Below are 13,676 nucleotides of genomic sequence, written 5' to 3' on the forward strand. Positions count from 1 at the left end.
TCTATTAAATTAAAAATAATAAAAATACAGGTTTTCAAAGTACTCAAATGTTACTTATTCTTTAGACTTGCATATGAGGCCCTTAGGCCAGTGTCTGCACGTAAAAAAAGATCATGGAGTTAGATAAAGATTTACATTTTAATGAGTCAGGAAAGTTCTGTGCACGATGTCGAATTTGGAATTTGTTAAAGCCAGGCAGAGATGGCTGAGCAATCTACCTAAAAAGTTCCCCCCTTTTCACTTCTCGACTCATAAATCATGAAAACCCACTGGAAATACATAATCTAGACGGAGTAATTGTGCAGCCAACAGCGTAACAAAAGCAAATCTGTGGAAATTTCTGCTTGCAGCAGTGTTTGCGTTGGACGGCGCAGTGCTCTAGTGGCCTGTTCTCCATGTTACAGTAATTGGATCATGTGTCCGGGGCCGTCTGTGGGGAGTTTGCACGTTCAGCGTATGGTAGCATGGTTTTCCTTTGGTGTATTAAATGGTGACTAATGAGGGGCGTCAGACATAATCTGTCCACTTGGGGCACTGTTGTTGTGTCCATCAGACTCACCATTAGAAGGAGTTTGTGAAACCTCACGTACAAAAAGATTGCCGAAATCTGTTGTTCTGAGAGGTTTTGCAAACATTAGTCAGGAGACAACGATAATTGAGTGTTTAGAAGATGCTATTTTTACTTCTTATATCCATTTGTTCTACAAGTGACAGAATGTTGAAGTAGTGGGAATTTTTAGTTTACAGTATGTGGGTGAATTGATTTTGCTCAAAATATACGAACGTGTGTGTGTGTGTGTGTGTGTGTGTGTGTGTGTGTGTGTGTGTGTGTGTGTGTGTGTGTGTGTGTGTGTGTGTGTGTGTGTGATATGAATATACATGTAAGCACATCACAACTATTGCCATTGTCATACTATGTGTGCTTGGCTACAACAGCTTTATCACTAGCAATGACGTAGACCATGATTTAACTTGTATTGTAATTTTTATGCAAAAAAATGAATTATTTTCTAAATGTAGAAAAATGTAATAACCTCACTGGGTGGTACTGTACATAAAACACTATGAATTTGTCACAACTCCTATTTTCTGAAGCGAAACAAGCAGCTTGAGCTCCTTCCCTGGAACTGTGAGCAGGTAGAGAAGGATGAGGATATGTTCATCTCGTCATTTACAGCTTTCACCTTTTTGCTCACCTTCTGCTCTGCCTCACTGAGAGTAAATTTAGCTCCGTGGGAGGCTTTACCTTCTCCCCCAGTGCCCGGAGGCTGTCCAGGAAGCGCGGCCAAAAGTCCTTGAAGAGCGGCCGATCAATCTTCTTCAGGCTGTCTTTGGTGCTGGCATCCACACTGACATACAACTGGGTAACTGGCACCAGGCTCCTGGAAATTAGACAGGATGAAATACGAATAGGATGGATGAGCAGGATGTAGACAGAATGCCTATACAAGCACGGCGGAATTTTAAAAAAAGCACAAAAAGTTACTGTGTGTTTTGCATTATTTTAGTTTATCGTAACAAAGTTTCTTGATACTAAGTATTGTACTCTTTGGAAGTTTGGTTAATTTAATTTAATTTACATGGCGCCACATTTGTAAGGAATGTGCATTGGTGAGATTCGCAGAATTCTATTCCAAATCATTCTGATTTGATTCACGTTTGTTTTGAGCGCCTTCGTCCCTGGAAACCCACACCTCAATGCAAAGAGGTTTCAAACTGACTAAAGTCTAACTTCAACGCCGCGGAACCTTTCGAGGATCAGTTTGTTCAAACTGGAGTGATCAACACAGCGATGGCTGCCTCATGAGAAATGATGAGTCATCGTGAGCTGTGTGGGTGCAACCCCATGAGTTCTGAGGCTCAAATGCATGAAACATTTGAAAAGAGAAATTTACATATTTTCCCATTTCTCGTACAAATTGTTCCAAAGAAAACCTCTGGAATACCAATGTTCTTACATTTTGTAGTCAGTTTCGTAGGACATAGAGGAAGTGTGTCCATAACACACAAAAAAGTCTCAATCTTCTGTAAAGTGTGTTTATGTCATCTCCATCATTCAGAAACAAGACAACATTTTTTTTAAATTAAGTTCATCTGCTTGACTCAGTGCTTCACTTTCTGCCGGTCTCGACTTGAGAACATACAAGCAACTGGGTGAGAAAAACACTCAGGGTACTTGTCCAAGAGGCAACAGATTTCTTGCATGGGCAGATGGTGGAAAACGGAGGGGACAGTGAAGGGGAAAAAAAAAGAAGCTGTAAAAACCTGAGGAGTGTTTCTCATCAATATTAAACAAGGAAAGAGATTAACTTATTTGCGTGTTGTACTCTGGCAAAATGTGTAAGAGCAGACGGACGCACCGGAGTAGTAAGCACAATCAGAAAAGTGTAACAGATGAAACAAAAGGAGCTCCAGCTTTTCGCGTGGTTTCAGATTTGAAAACAAAAATATCTGCTGTGCAAGAGAGCCAGTTATATGTGAAGATTCCAAAACCTCCCAGTCAGCAAAAGAGAGTCAGGGAAACTTGAACTCACAAGATAGTGCACAGTTCTAATCGTGGCTGTTAATAATAAGCAATTCTCCCTTATTAAAGCAGGACTGGAATAGACGCTCGATAAGATGCAGCAGCTCCTTTCTGGCCAGGCGGCGCTGGCAGCAGGGAAAAATGGCTGCTGGCTGCCGGCCTTCAACTTGCTCAATGACTATGTGACAAGTGAGTCTGTGACAGGCTGGTCAGCTGACACTCGTGATGCATGTGTGCAAGTCTCGACAGCTTGCAAGTGATTCTGGATCAAAGGGTCAGGGAACAGTGAGCGAAGCAAACCGGGAACCGCGTCCAAATCCCTGGCAGTTGCATCCAGCCTCCACAACACAGCCGGGCAGCGTGCAGCCTGCAGGCCCATTTCCCACAGAGGCTCACGTGAGGTCAGTGGGGAAAACGGGAAGCTGTTTGTTATTTTATGATAATAATATAAAAATATATAAAACAAACAGTGATTTATTTAAAGACATGCCATTTCCATATTCTTGCTAACAGGACAATGAATGATGGCTGCTTGGAAGCCCCACAGTTCATTTGTTGCTACTAAACATGACAGAGGAAGCAGCTGTGCTGTTCGTATAAAGTGCCTGCTGTGGGATTTCCTTCCTCTTGAAGCAAAAGCTTCCAGGATTAAAAACTCCACATAGTAATGATAATAAAAAAAATTAAAAAAAAGGCCTGCGAGCTGTTAATCACTTCCTTAGGAGAGATGTACCCCGAGTCCTTAACTGTGTCTTAAGTGCTGCGAGTGCCGTTTCAAACGACAATGTCCTCAGGCACAGTCTCGCTTGATGTATTTAATTACAAGCGAACCAGATAAGAGGTTCAAGATCAGGGAGGCTATAGATTCAAAAGCAGAGCTGAGGGAGGAATTGTTTGTCAACTTTCGTTCATTCTATTGTCCATACTGGACAAGGATGGCAGAAACTCTAGAGACATTCACTGTTACTATATCCTCTAAATGAAAAGTGCCCATACAATCATCGCACTCCCATTGAAAACCTCAACTGATGTCTTTTAATGTGTGCAATCATCTATAAACCAGACACCACGGCTTGTCTCCTCACCATCCTATACACACCTGATGAATTAAACAAAAAAATAAAAACTGGTGGAAGATAGAAACTCATTGTTTTCACAAACACAGATTAGTAATCCTTTCTAGAATCTGCATATTGAATTGTTTACAACCGTGTTTCCAGTCATGTTAATGCTCTCTGATAATCTTAATCAAATTCCACTCCTCGCTATCTAATATTAATCTAATATTATCTAATAATAAAATGATGTTAAATTGTATTAAGTTATGAATCTGCATGGTATATAGTCTAGTGTTGATACGCAGTGTTATGCCTCATTGGTGTCACGGTCACGCAGATTTCGCACGTTGAATCCACTTCAGGGGATTTAAACACAGGGCAAGCAATTCATTCATGTCACACTTTTTTCAAAGGGCTGCGGGTTTGAGTCTCCTCCTTCCCACATGTCACTGAACACCAAATTGCTCCCAATGGAGGGACTGTGCACCTTGCATGGCAGTGTGAAGGTGTGAAGGTGATCAACAGTGTAAAGCCCTTTGGGGACTGCTCAAGCAGTGGAAAAACGTTATACAAGTGAAACTCCGTTTAGGTAGAAAATAGGGGCCTGGTCAAATCTCAACTCATCCAATTTTTTCAGCAGTGTATTTTTTCCCCCTCAATTTCGGCCAGTTTGACAATGATAATTTCCAATAACTTTGAATTCCTATTCTTCATCTGTCACATAAACCTCTGTGGTACACGATGTCCAGCCGTCTAAAATCGACAGATTGTTTTTAATTCTCTATTGACACCTCTGATGTAGTCTTTAATGCAGTCATTGGTTTTTCACAACTAGTGTACCTTGGCTCCAGCTCCTGAACGAACTCCTTAAACCCAGACCTCGGCCAGATGTTAACCGGTGTCATGTCATCACACATAAACCGTACCAGTTTGTCTATTATGAGTCCAGTGCAGCGAAGATGTCATTCTCGCCTTGCCAGGTTTATCAAAAGCAGGTGTGGTCTCTGGTTACTTATTGTGCAACGGTATTTAATTTGTAGAATGCCGTTGCTGTAATTTGTTGACTGAAAGCCAAATTCATTCCACACATCATTCCACAAGTGTCCAGGTGCAGAGACATCAGTAGAGGTTTTATGCATCATTATTCCTCAATATTGTTTGTCGATCAGAAAACTGTTTAAACAATACAGGCGATGCGCAGAACATGTGATGTGACGATTATATTTGATTCCAGATTTCAACAGAGTAAACCAATGTAAACTGTTTCAACAGAGTCTGTAATTGTCTTTTTAACCGCATTGGCAATAGTGAGCTTGACAGTTGTGTCGAGCCGTGGGAGAGTTTATTTCACTGCTGAGACACACAATGAAGTTAATCTTTCCTTCCTCTCAGACCCAGCTGGGATCTCTATCACAGATCATTCCTGACACTCGTCTCTATCTTGTCCACTTTGCCTGCACTCTCTCCTTCACCTCCCGCATTATTCACTTCCGCGGCGGATGATTAACCACAAGCACCTACATTTCAATGTCCTCCACTTTCTCCACCCCGATTCTTTCATTGCCTTCCCTCCTATTCACACGCTTACTCACTTTTATCCTCCTCCTCTCAAATGAAAACCTTCACTTCTTCAAGTTTGTTACCTGCTTTCTTTGCTCAATACAGATCAACACAACCTCCTAAAAACCTCAAATGAAGAGTAATATAGTTACATCACTGAAATATAAGCTCAAAGTAAAAAACATGAATAATAAATGCAGAAAGCAGCAGAGACATGCGCTTGAAACTTGAGAACTTATTTACTTTACTGTGAAAATTAAAGTTTATATTAGTGTAAGTTAAGGAACAGAAGTTGATGTGTTTAAGGACTAAAATTTGAATTACCAGGTGAAAATGTGCAGGGAAATACAATAATTAGATGAACCCAAAGCTGGAACGAAAGCTGATTCAAACGATCAACTGAGACACTTTTTTATTAAGAGAGATATTTATCTTGAGCTGAATCCAATTACCCAACCCTTGCTCTCTACAACAGGAGTGTCAAACTTATCAGAGGGTCCACATGCAATTTGATTTGATCTCAATGGGGTCAGACCAGTTAAGATATCATTATGATGAACAACATAAAACTACTCAAGCATAGAAATGCAATATGAAATCCGACCGGTCCAAGTGTTTCCCTTCAGGGACCGAATCCCTTTGAGGTTTTGACAGACGAGCGCTACAGACTCTGTAATGTAATGTTTGCTTAATGTGCGGTACATGCATCAAATCACATCTGAAACTGAAGCAAAATGAGAAAAACGCATCTCTATTTGGAGCTTGAAGTCAGCGATAATTTTCGGCTCTGCGAAGCATGAATGAGCAACTGCATCAAGAAAAAGAAGAAACAGAAAAGTTCTGTCTATAACTTTTCCGTTATAAGTCAATAAGACACGAACGATATTCAATCCTCAACTGTGAAATTCAGCCTTAAATAAAACAGAACTGTAAGCAAAGCAACCTTTGCGTAAGGTAACATCATAAATTATAGACAAGTTATCTACTTAGATATTCTGTCTAATGTTCAGTGTGTCTCGTTGAAACACCTCTTTATCCCAACACACATACATATGATAAATATAAGGAAAATAATGATGCTTTGAATGTTGAAGAGATGTCAGAAAAAATATACATACAGTGCTGACCGTGTTGAGCAGAAGCTGCCGTGTTGTGATTAACACGCCGTGGTCACATTATTGTTCCATTCTCACACGTTAAAGTTGTTTTACTTATATTCTACAAATATTATCACAGCTGTGGCACTGCCTTGTAAAGTGAACACCACTACTCACACTCATGGTTGTGTTGCTCCACAGGGTTGTGTTAAGTTCTATACATGTTTTAGTCGGCAATGTTTTGAGGAGGAGCTGCATACATTTCAATCATCTGTAGAATAATATCTTGACTTAGTGATATAACAATCTGAATGAATGAATGAATGATACGTTTCAACTTCTGTATTCAAACAAAACTAAAGTCTGGCTTATTGAAACCTAACCCCGCCCCCCCAATGTAACAAGCTGACTGACTTTGTGGTTCACCTATTTCTTTTAACTTCACATATCAAACAAGTTTGTAGCACTGCCGTCTTTAACTTGTAAATTATTGTTAAAGTCAGAAGCATGTTCATTCACAACAATGTTGGAATAATTATTTGATGCAATTGGTACTTCCTTTATATTGAAAATTATACATTGAATGTGCTGACGGGAACTTCTCTTTATTGTTTCTCTTCAAAATCTTGCTTTTAACTACAAACACTGAACAACGATGCTCCAACGCATCTAATAAAATCAGTATCATCAAACAAATCACTCGTAGTTAAGTTTCAGTTTATTTCACAAGCTCCAAGCTTCAGTTCAGGAGGCTAACATGAGCTCTTTTTTTTTTTTTTAAGATGAGAGTGGAACTACCAAGTTAGGATTCAAGCTGGCATGATATCACCATGGATCATTATCTTACTTAAACTGCTTATAATGACACATTACCTTACGTAATAGAGACATTTCATTTCCCATGATGTCATTGCATGGCAAGAATAGATACTAAAATATCATTAAGATCAATAAATCATTTGTTTTCCTACAACAATCTCTAACTGTTAGGATAAAAGTTTCTTATCTGTGGTTTCAGCTGTAACTTAGATTGTCGTTCCCAATGACAAGAACAATCTACTGGAATTAGCATAAATTTTCCGCTTCCATTTGAGAACATTTTCAAGTTCAGATGACAGAATTTCAATAATCAGTGAAAACATGGGAATGCCACAAACACTGAAAACACTGTAGTTTGCTTTCCAGGCCACTAGTTAGTGTCGAGTTTTCTAATACATCCACAAACATGTGCCCGCAAAGAAAAGAATGAATAAAACATTGAAGGTGATATAATTTGAAAATGGTACATTCTCAAAGCCATCTTCAAAAAGTGTTTGTTTCAGAGACTTGCAATGTTGTTGTGGTGTAAATAAACGAGAATTTACTGTATTTCAGTACTGTAAACGGCCACTTCTGAGATTTTTTCCCCCCTGTTAAACAAAAGTCTTTCCTCTCAACTCTGTTTTTGCTCACATGGGTTTTGATGAATATTTTTGTTCTTATGATTATAAATGTTAAGTCGTGATAGACAACAGTGTTCTTTCAACTCTTTCGCAATTAGAGTAAACAATATCATGTCATTTTAGGGTGGAAAGAAAACAATGACACCCACAAAACCAGCCTGTGTAGGTTAATTTTGCCGGTACCTGATTTCCTGGGGGAACTGTGCGTTGGTGACGAGGAAACTGGAGATGTTCTGGTGGTGGAGGAGACGGATGAAGGTGTTGATTTCAGGGTACATGATTGGCTCCCCCACCAGGGAAAGGGCACAATGCTTGACTGCTAATCCTTCCTCATAACGCTCCGGCTTTACTCCAGGGACACCTGGAGGCAGAGAGGTCAGCGGTTCAATTCCGGAGAGTTTTGAAGTTAATACAGCCGACGAGGTAATCAATGTCTTCGAACCAGAAAATTAAAGTCCCTTCACGTGGGAGACAAATCAAAGCACTTGTGAGAAATACCAGCTTCATGTTCAGGTTTGCTGTGAGAGCAAAGTAATAAACGGAACTTATCGCGGAAAATACATGTGTTGCTTCTGAACAGTGCAACAGAGAGGAGTCGTATGGAATTCATTTTCTGGGCTACATAAAGCTTAATTTGATCTTGATTGGGCCAGACAAGTAAAAAGAAAGCCTAACAAATTAGCACATCCGTCAAAGTTTTCACTTACTTTTAAAGCAATAAATAAACAGTCCAAAATGTATCTAATTTTTCTTATATACAACCTGAAATCTAGTTCAGGGGGAAAAAGTGCAGCCTGAATTCTATGTGAGAAGGCGTTTCTCTTCAGACTAGTAAAATATTGCTTTTCAGGACAGAGGATTTCTGCAGTCTTTAGCATTCATGTTTTCACAAACTCGCCCTCATGGTAGAGCTCGAAGCTAATGCTGTTTGACCTGCAAGAAGGTAGCTAGCTTCTACTGCGACATGACTAATTTCCTAGCTTAGAACATTTTGAAATCTGCATTGCATCCCCTCTATTCTTACTGGAACAGTGCAGTCCCCAGTGGATACATCTGAAACAGCAGCTACATATATTGAACCAATGCAGTTAACCTCTTCTGGAGCATAAATTTAAAATCTGTCTCACTTTATATATCGTGTGCTTTTAAAAGTCTCGTTACCAACACAGACCAAAATACTCTGCAGAGGTTAAATGAAATGTGCTAATAAGCTAAAAATTTTCATACTGCTCCCTGGCGTCCAATTAAACACAATGCAATGGCTTCCATAGCCATAAACTTTGTAACTCTTACAGAAGAGTCCCCACCAGTTATGCTGGCACCAGCTTATATACCCATTGTGAGCAGGGCAGGGCAGGGAAGCTTGTTAAAAATGTCAAGCAATGGACAAGTGACAGTACTGACAAGGACGCTCCGAAGCCACTGAATGGTGCAACCTAATGGCTCCTTCCAGCAACATCGATGAGCAGGAGGACACTGTGACATCATAAATCACCTTTTGTGTGGACAACATCATCCCCACCAAAACAATCACCATTTCCCCCAAAAACAAACCATGGGTGACAAAAGAACTCAAAGCTCTCCGCAACAAGAAAAAGAGAATATTTTTCATCGGTTTCTGGCAGTGAGAAGAAGGAGGTCAATAAAAAGGTGAAGCATGCTATAAAAATTGCCAAGCTTAACTACAGGGGACCTGCAATAGGCCTGGCAGGCTCTCAAAAATATGGCAGCTGTGAAGACAACTTCCACCTCTCAAAAAAGTCATTGGGGTTGAGGGCAGCAGTCCAGCATCACTGCCTCATGACCTCAACTCCTTTTTCACAAGATGTGAGACCCAGCTGGAAACAACCATCTCCTCACTGAACAGCAGCGGCTCTGGACTCAACATCAGCGCTAAAGATGTGATGAGAGGCTTTAAAAGGGACTGAAGTCAACACAACGGTTCGGTATTCCAGCTCCTCTTTCAGAACTCTATTGCTTCCTTCTCAATCCCCCAGATGTGGAAGCACTGAAATGTAACCCGCCTCCCTCAAAAAAGTACTGCGAGGGTGCCAAACCACCTCAGGCCTAACATGTCGAGTGATGAAAGCCTCAGAGAGGATTGTTAAACTTGTGTCACCACAGGAGCAGGTTCTCAGCTCGACCCGCTTCAGTTTGCATATCGGGCAGGAAGGGGTGGATGATGCACAATCTTTTATCATGGACATCATATACAAACATCTGGAAAGCCAAAACACAATAGCCAAGCTGCTGTTTATCGATTTCTCCTCTGTATTTAACACCCTGCAGCCACACATTCTAGCAGGAAGGCTCACCACCTGCTTCCATCTTGATCATACCATGTAATGGAGGTTTATTGTGATATCACTGTAATGGCAGCAGTTTCCATTTCATTTTACAGCAAGTGCAGTGATTCTTGAATAAACCACATTTTGGATCGTTGCCTTCCTATGTTATATAAAACTGTCCGTAGGTTATTATTAGGTTTGCATTTTTCTGTGGCCGGGCGGACCACAGGACGTGATTGCTGCTGCGCTCCCTCTGAAGGAGAAATTGAAAGACCATCACACACATAGAAAAGCAAACAGAGTCCCGAATTAAGTGTATTCAGAAAAAGAAAAAAAACTGAATAGGAAGCAGAGAAGAAAGGTAAAGTTATAAATAAAATCAAAAAGTGAAGTGGGGGTTATGAATAGAGTCAGTATTGCACTTATTCTGGTTGTGTTTTTTTAAAACGGCATCAAGAGTTTTGCCATACGCTACTGTGTTTTTCTGCAGATTTCATCCCTCAAGATTGCCGCCGTCTCTTCTTGGAGCTCCAGACTGACTTGGCTATGTTGAAATCATGGCCGCGTGGGAACAGGACCATCTGCTGCAAGATCGCATGTGCTTCTTGTGGTTGAGGTTATTGAAACCACACAAGAATTTCATTAAGGATTTAATCGGGTAAAAAAAACCTCTCGCAAACTTGGTTGGGGAATGTCTTTCTGAAGTGGATCACTCATTCATCTTTCATACTGTTTTATTTAATCGAGACCATCACAGCTGACAATATGAGAAAGCAGCTTACGGTCTCAACAGGTGGCAGGTACATTGATGCTGCAACCGGGGAGAGAAACACAATCTCAGTCACTCAGTCACACTCAATCATTCACGCCAATTTGAAAGGGCCAAAATAACCTAAAATGTATGACAGTACCCAAGTACACTCATGCATATGTACATTCATGAATGAATTAAAATAAATTCCTCAGACATAACTCAAGTAAATAACCATTATCAGCAGTGTGCAGACTCTGGATTTAACTCGCATCAGTTTAAAATGGGTACAAATGTATTAACCATTTCCAGTGGCCATGTTTACAGAATCGTTTAATGTTTAATTTAGGAAGCACACAAGAATGCTGTTCAGAAACTCCTCAATGGATCGAGTTGGTAAAATAAAACAAGCCCAACCAGCGCGAGTCTGGATGAAGGTTCAGGGAAGGACTGCAGCCTGCTTGACTCCAGCCATTCTCTCTGCTCCAACTGCACAGGACTTTCAATTTTTAAAATGACTCGACCAACAAAATATTAAATCATGCATTGACTTCCACTCGGACGCTGCTAAAGACAGAACATCACCAAGCTGCTTCCTGAAATCCAAACGTGCAGCATAGCGCTTGTTAATTTGACCATGGGGCTTTGACAAACATGGACAAATTGACAGGGGACAACTCTAGTCAAGTTTCAACAAAGAGCATGTGCATCAGATCTGCTGATGCAGAATGCATGCACGACTGAAAACAAATGGAGAAAAAAAAAACAAGAAGCAAATGCTCTGCCAAGCACTTATTTATTTAAAAAATATTCCTTTTAATCCTTATAAACGGTTTCCTTAACAGCAGCTTATAATTCTTAATGAGGGAAATCAATCAATTATGAAATCACTTGTGACATTATTGGCAGGTATAATAGGATTGTTTATTACAAGGAGATAGCAAACAAAAGTTTAAAAGAAACCTGAAACTCAATATCCTTGTCCATCCACAGGGCAAAAGGCCATTAATGTCACGTGTTCGCCAACACCAAAGCCTGCAGGGCCACATTTATGCAACAACCTGAGAGACTGTTTCGATGAACCAAAGCCAATCATCACATGCTGTGTTCATTTAGAACAATAGTGGCTGCTTTGTCACCAAAGAAATCATTTTCAAAATTCCACTAAAAGGAAAGAGCTACTTTACTGAGTATTACACAGTGTGGCGAAAGCTCCTGCTGCCTTGTCTGTTTGGTAATCACCTTTGGGTTTTAGTGAAGAACAGCAGCCTATTTCTGCACTGTGTGTTTCCTGCATGACTCATTTTTACCGCCATATCGTGCTCCTCTCTATGTGAAACTGAAAAATAACTCCGGCAAACAAAAAAAACCCAAAACTTTTCAATTATGTTTCTTCACCCAGTTCTAAAAAGTTACTCAGCACTTGTAACTTAATCTTCTTTTCTTTGAGGCAGTTCCCTTACTTTACAAATATCTGCATCCTCTTCTGACCCAGTGCTTTTTTTTTTTTTTTTTTTTTAAACTCGCACACAGATTGGCCTGCTTTGATCCGTGAGCACTGCTGCTTATTTTGATTGACGGCAGACACGGCTCTGTGATGGCAGCACCGCTGCTTTCTTTGCAGATAACTGAAAAGTTTCTGAATCTGTAATTTTCTGACTTTTCAGTATTCAGGTATTATTTGAAATTGTGGGAAGCTTGGACAGGAATGAAAATACGATACACCATATCTATACTCTAAAATTTAGAGAATAGTATCTTTCCTTCATTATTATTATATTACTACAATTGTTTCTCATTTGCAGCCATGCATCGATTTTCTATACCTGCTTGTTTTTGGAGGCTGGAGCCAATGGCACCTGACAAAGAGAATCGACATTACAGGTAAAAGGCTTTGTGCATTGTGAAGGAGCCCATCTCACACACTGTTTGCTCCCCCAGCATCAGGCCTGAAGCTAAGCAGCATCACAAACTGAACCATCAGACTCAGAAACAGTTTCTATCCCGTGGCTGTGAGATTGCTGAACGCGGGCGGTCCTCTTCAGACACCAGCGACCCCCCGCTGCTCCGCCACCGTGGGGATATGTAATGCAGGCCTACTAGACTCACACAACCTCTCATTGCATTTTAAATGGTTGTACTTTAAGATACACACCAATATTTTATTGTGCGTATTTTATTTATATCAAGCATGTTATTTTTTTCATATTTCATAACTCAGTCATTCACTTTTTTATTGGCAGTAAATAGAACATTGACTGCACCCATTATCTAAGTTGGTAATCACTTACTAATTTTCACTCGCTAATCTAAACCAACAAAGAATACACACTCAAGATAAACTCAAGCCACATTCTTCCACATAATGAACATCTTCCCCATCTGCATGATATTTAAAGTCGTGATCTGATGAGACCATGGGGGGGGGGGACCTGTTTAATCACACCCAAGGTACCGAGGCTTTGTCTGGGCAGTGCATTGTGCTGAGGGATTGAAATGTATCACTGTCAACTGTAAATGAAGTTGAAGGCTGCATAATGTGATTTTTCCATTATAGAGGATGATGACGATGTCAGACTGAGCTTCTAATCAGGAGTAGAAAATTTTACTTGGTAAAAAGCGGCTGGAAATGCAAAACTGTGCCGTTTTTACTCAACAAAAAAAAACAATAAAAGCAAATGAGTTACCGAATCAAGTTTCCTGTCAACAAAAGCATCTGTTCAAATAAAAAAATACTGCTCAGGAAATTATTTCTGATGAAGGACTATATTAGTTATACTGTGACCCTTTGAAGACGATGCATCTCGGAGGCTTTTAACATTTGCCATTTATATTATTCCCCGAGTACAATGGCTTCACTGTTTTTGTTAATGGGATCAGCAGCAGGCCGGAGGTTGGAGAGATTGCACTCAGTCTGTGAGGTCACAGGGTCAAGTCAGTGGAGGTGTAGCCGTTC

At 40.3% G+C, this 13,676-nt stretch overlaps 1 protein-coding gene across 1 annotated transcript in view; it reads right to left on the reverse strand.

Moving 5' to 3' along the window:
- Window positions 1-13,676, reverse strand: part of tyw1 (tRNA-yW synthesizing protein 1 homolog) — an 85,240-nt gene that overhangs the window by 38,391 nt on the left and 33,173 nt on the right. The window contains exons 12-13 of the mRNA XM_080506995.1: window positions 7,865-8,042; window positions 1,247-1,382 (exon numbers count right to left, since the gene is read on the reverse strand). Coding sequence (XP_080363121.1) covers window positions 1,247-1,382; window positions 7,865-8,042 — 314 coding nt within the window. The remainder of the gene's footprint in view (window positions 1-1,246; window positions 1,383-7,864; window positions 8,043-13,676) is intronic.

The sequence above is a fragment of the Blennius ocellaris genome, assembly GCF_963422515.1.
Source record: "Blennius ocellaris genome assembly, chromosome: 2".
In the NCBI taxonomy this organism is placed as follows: Eukaryota; Metazoa; Chordata; class Actinopteri; order Blenniiformes; family Blenniidae; genus Blennius; species Blennius ocellaris.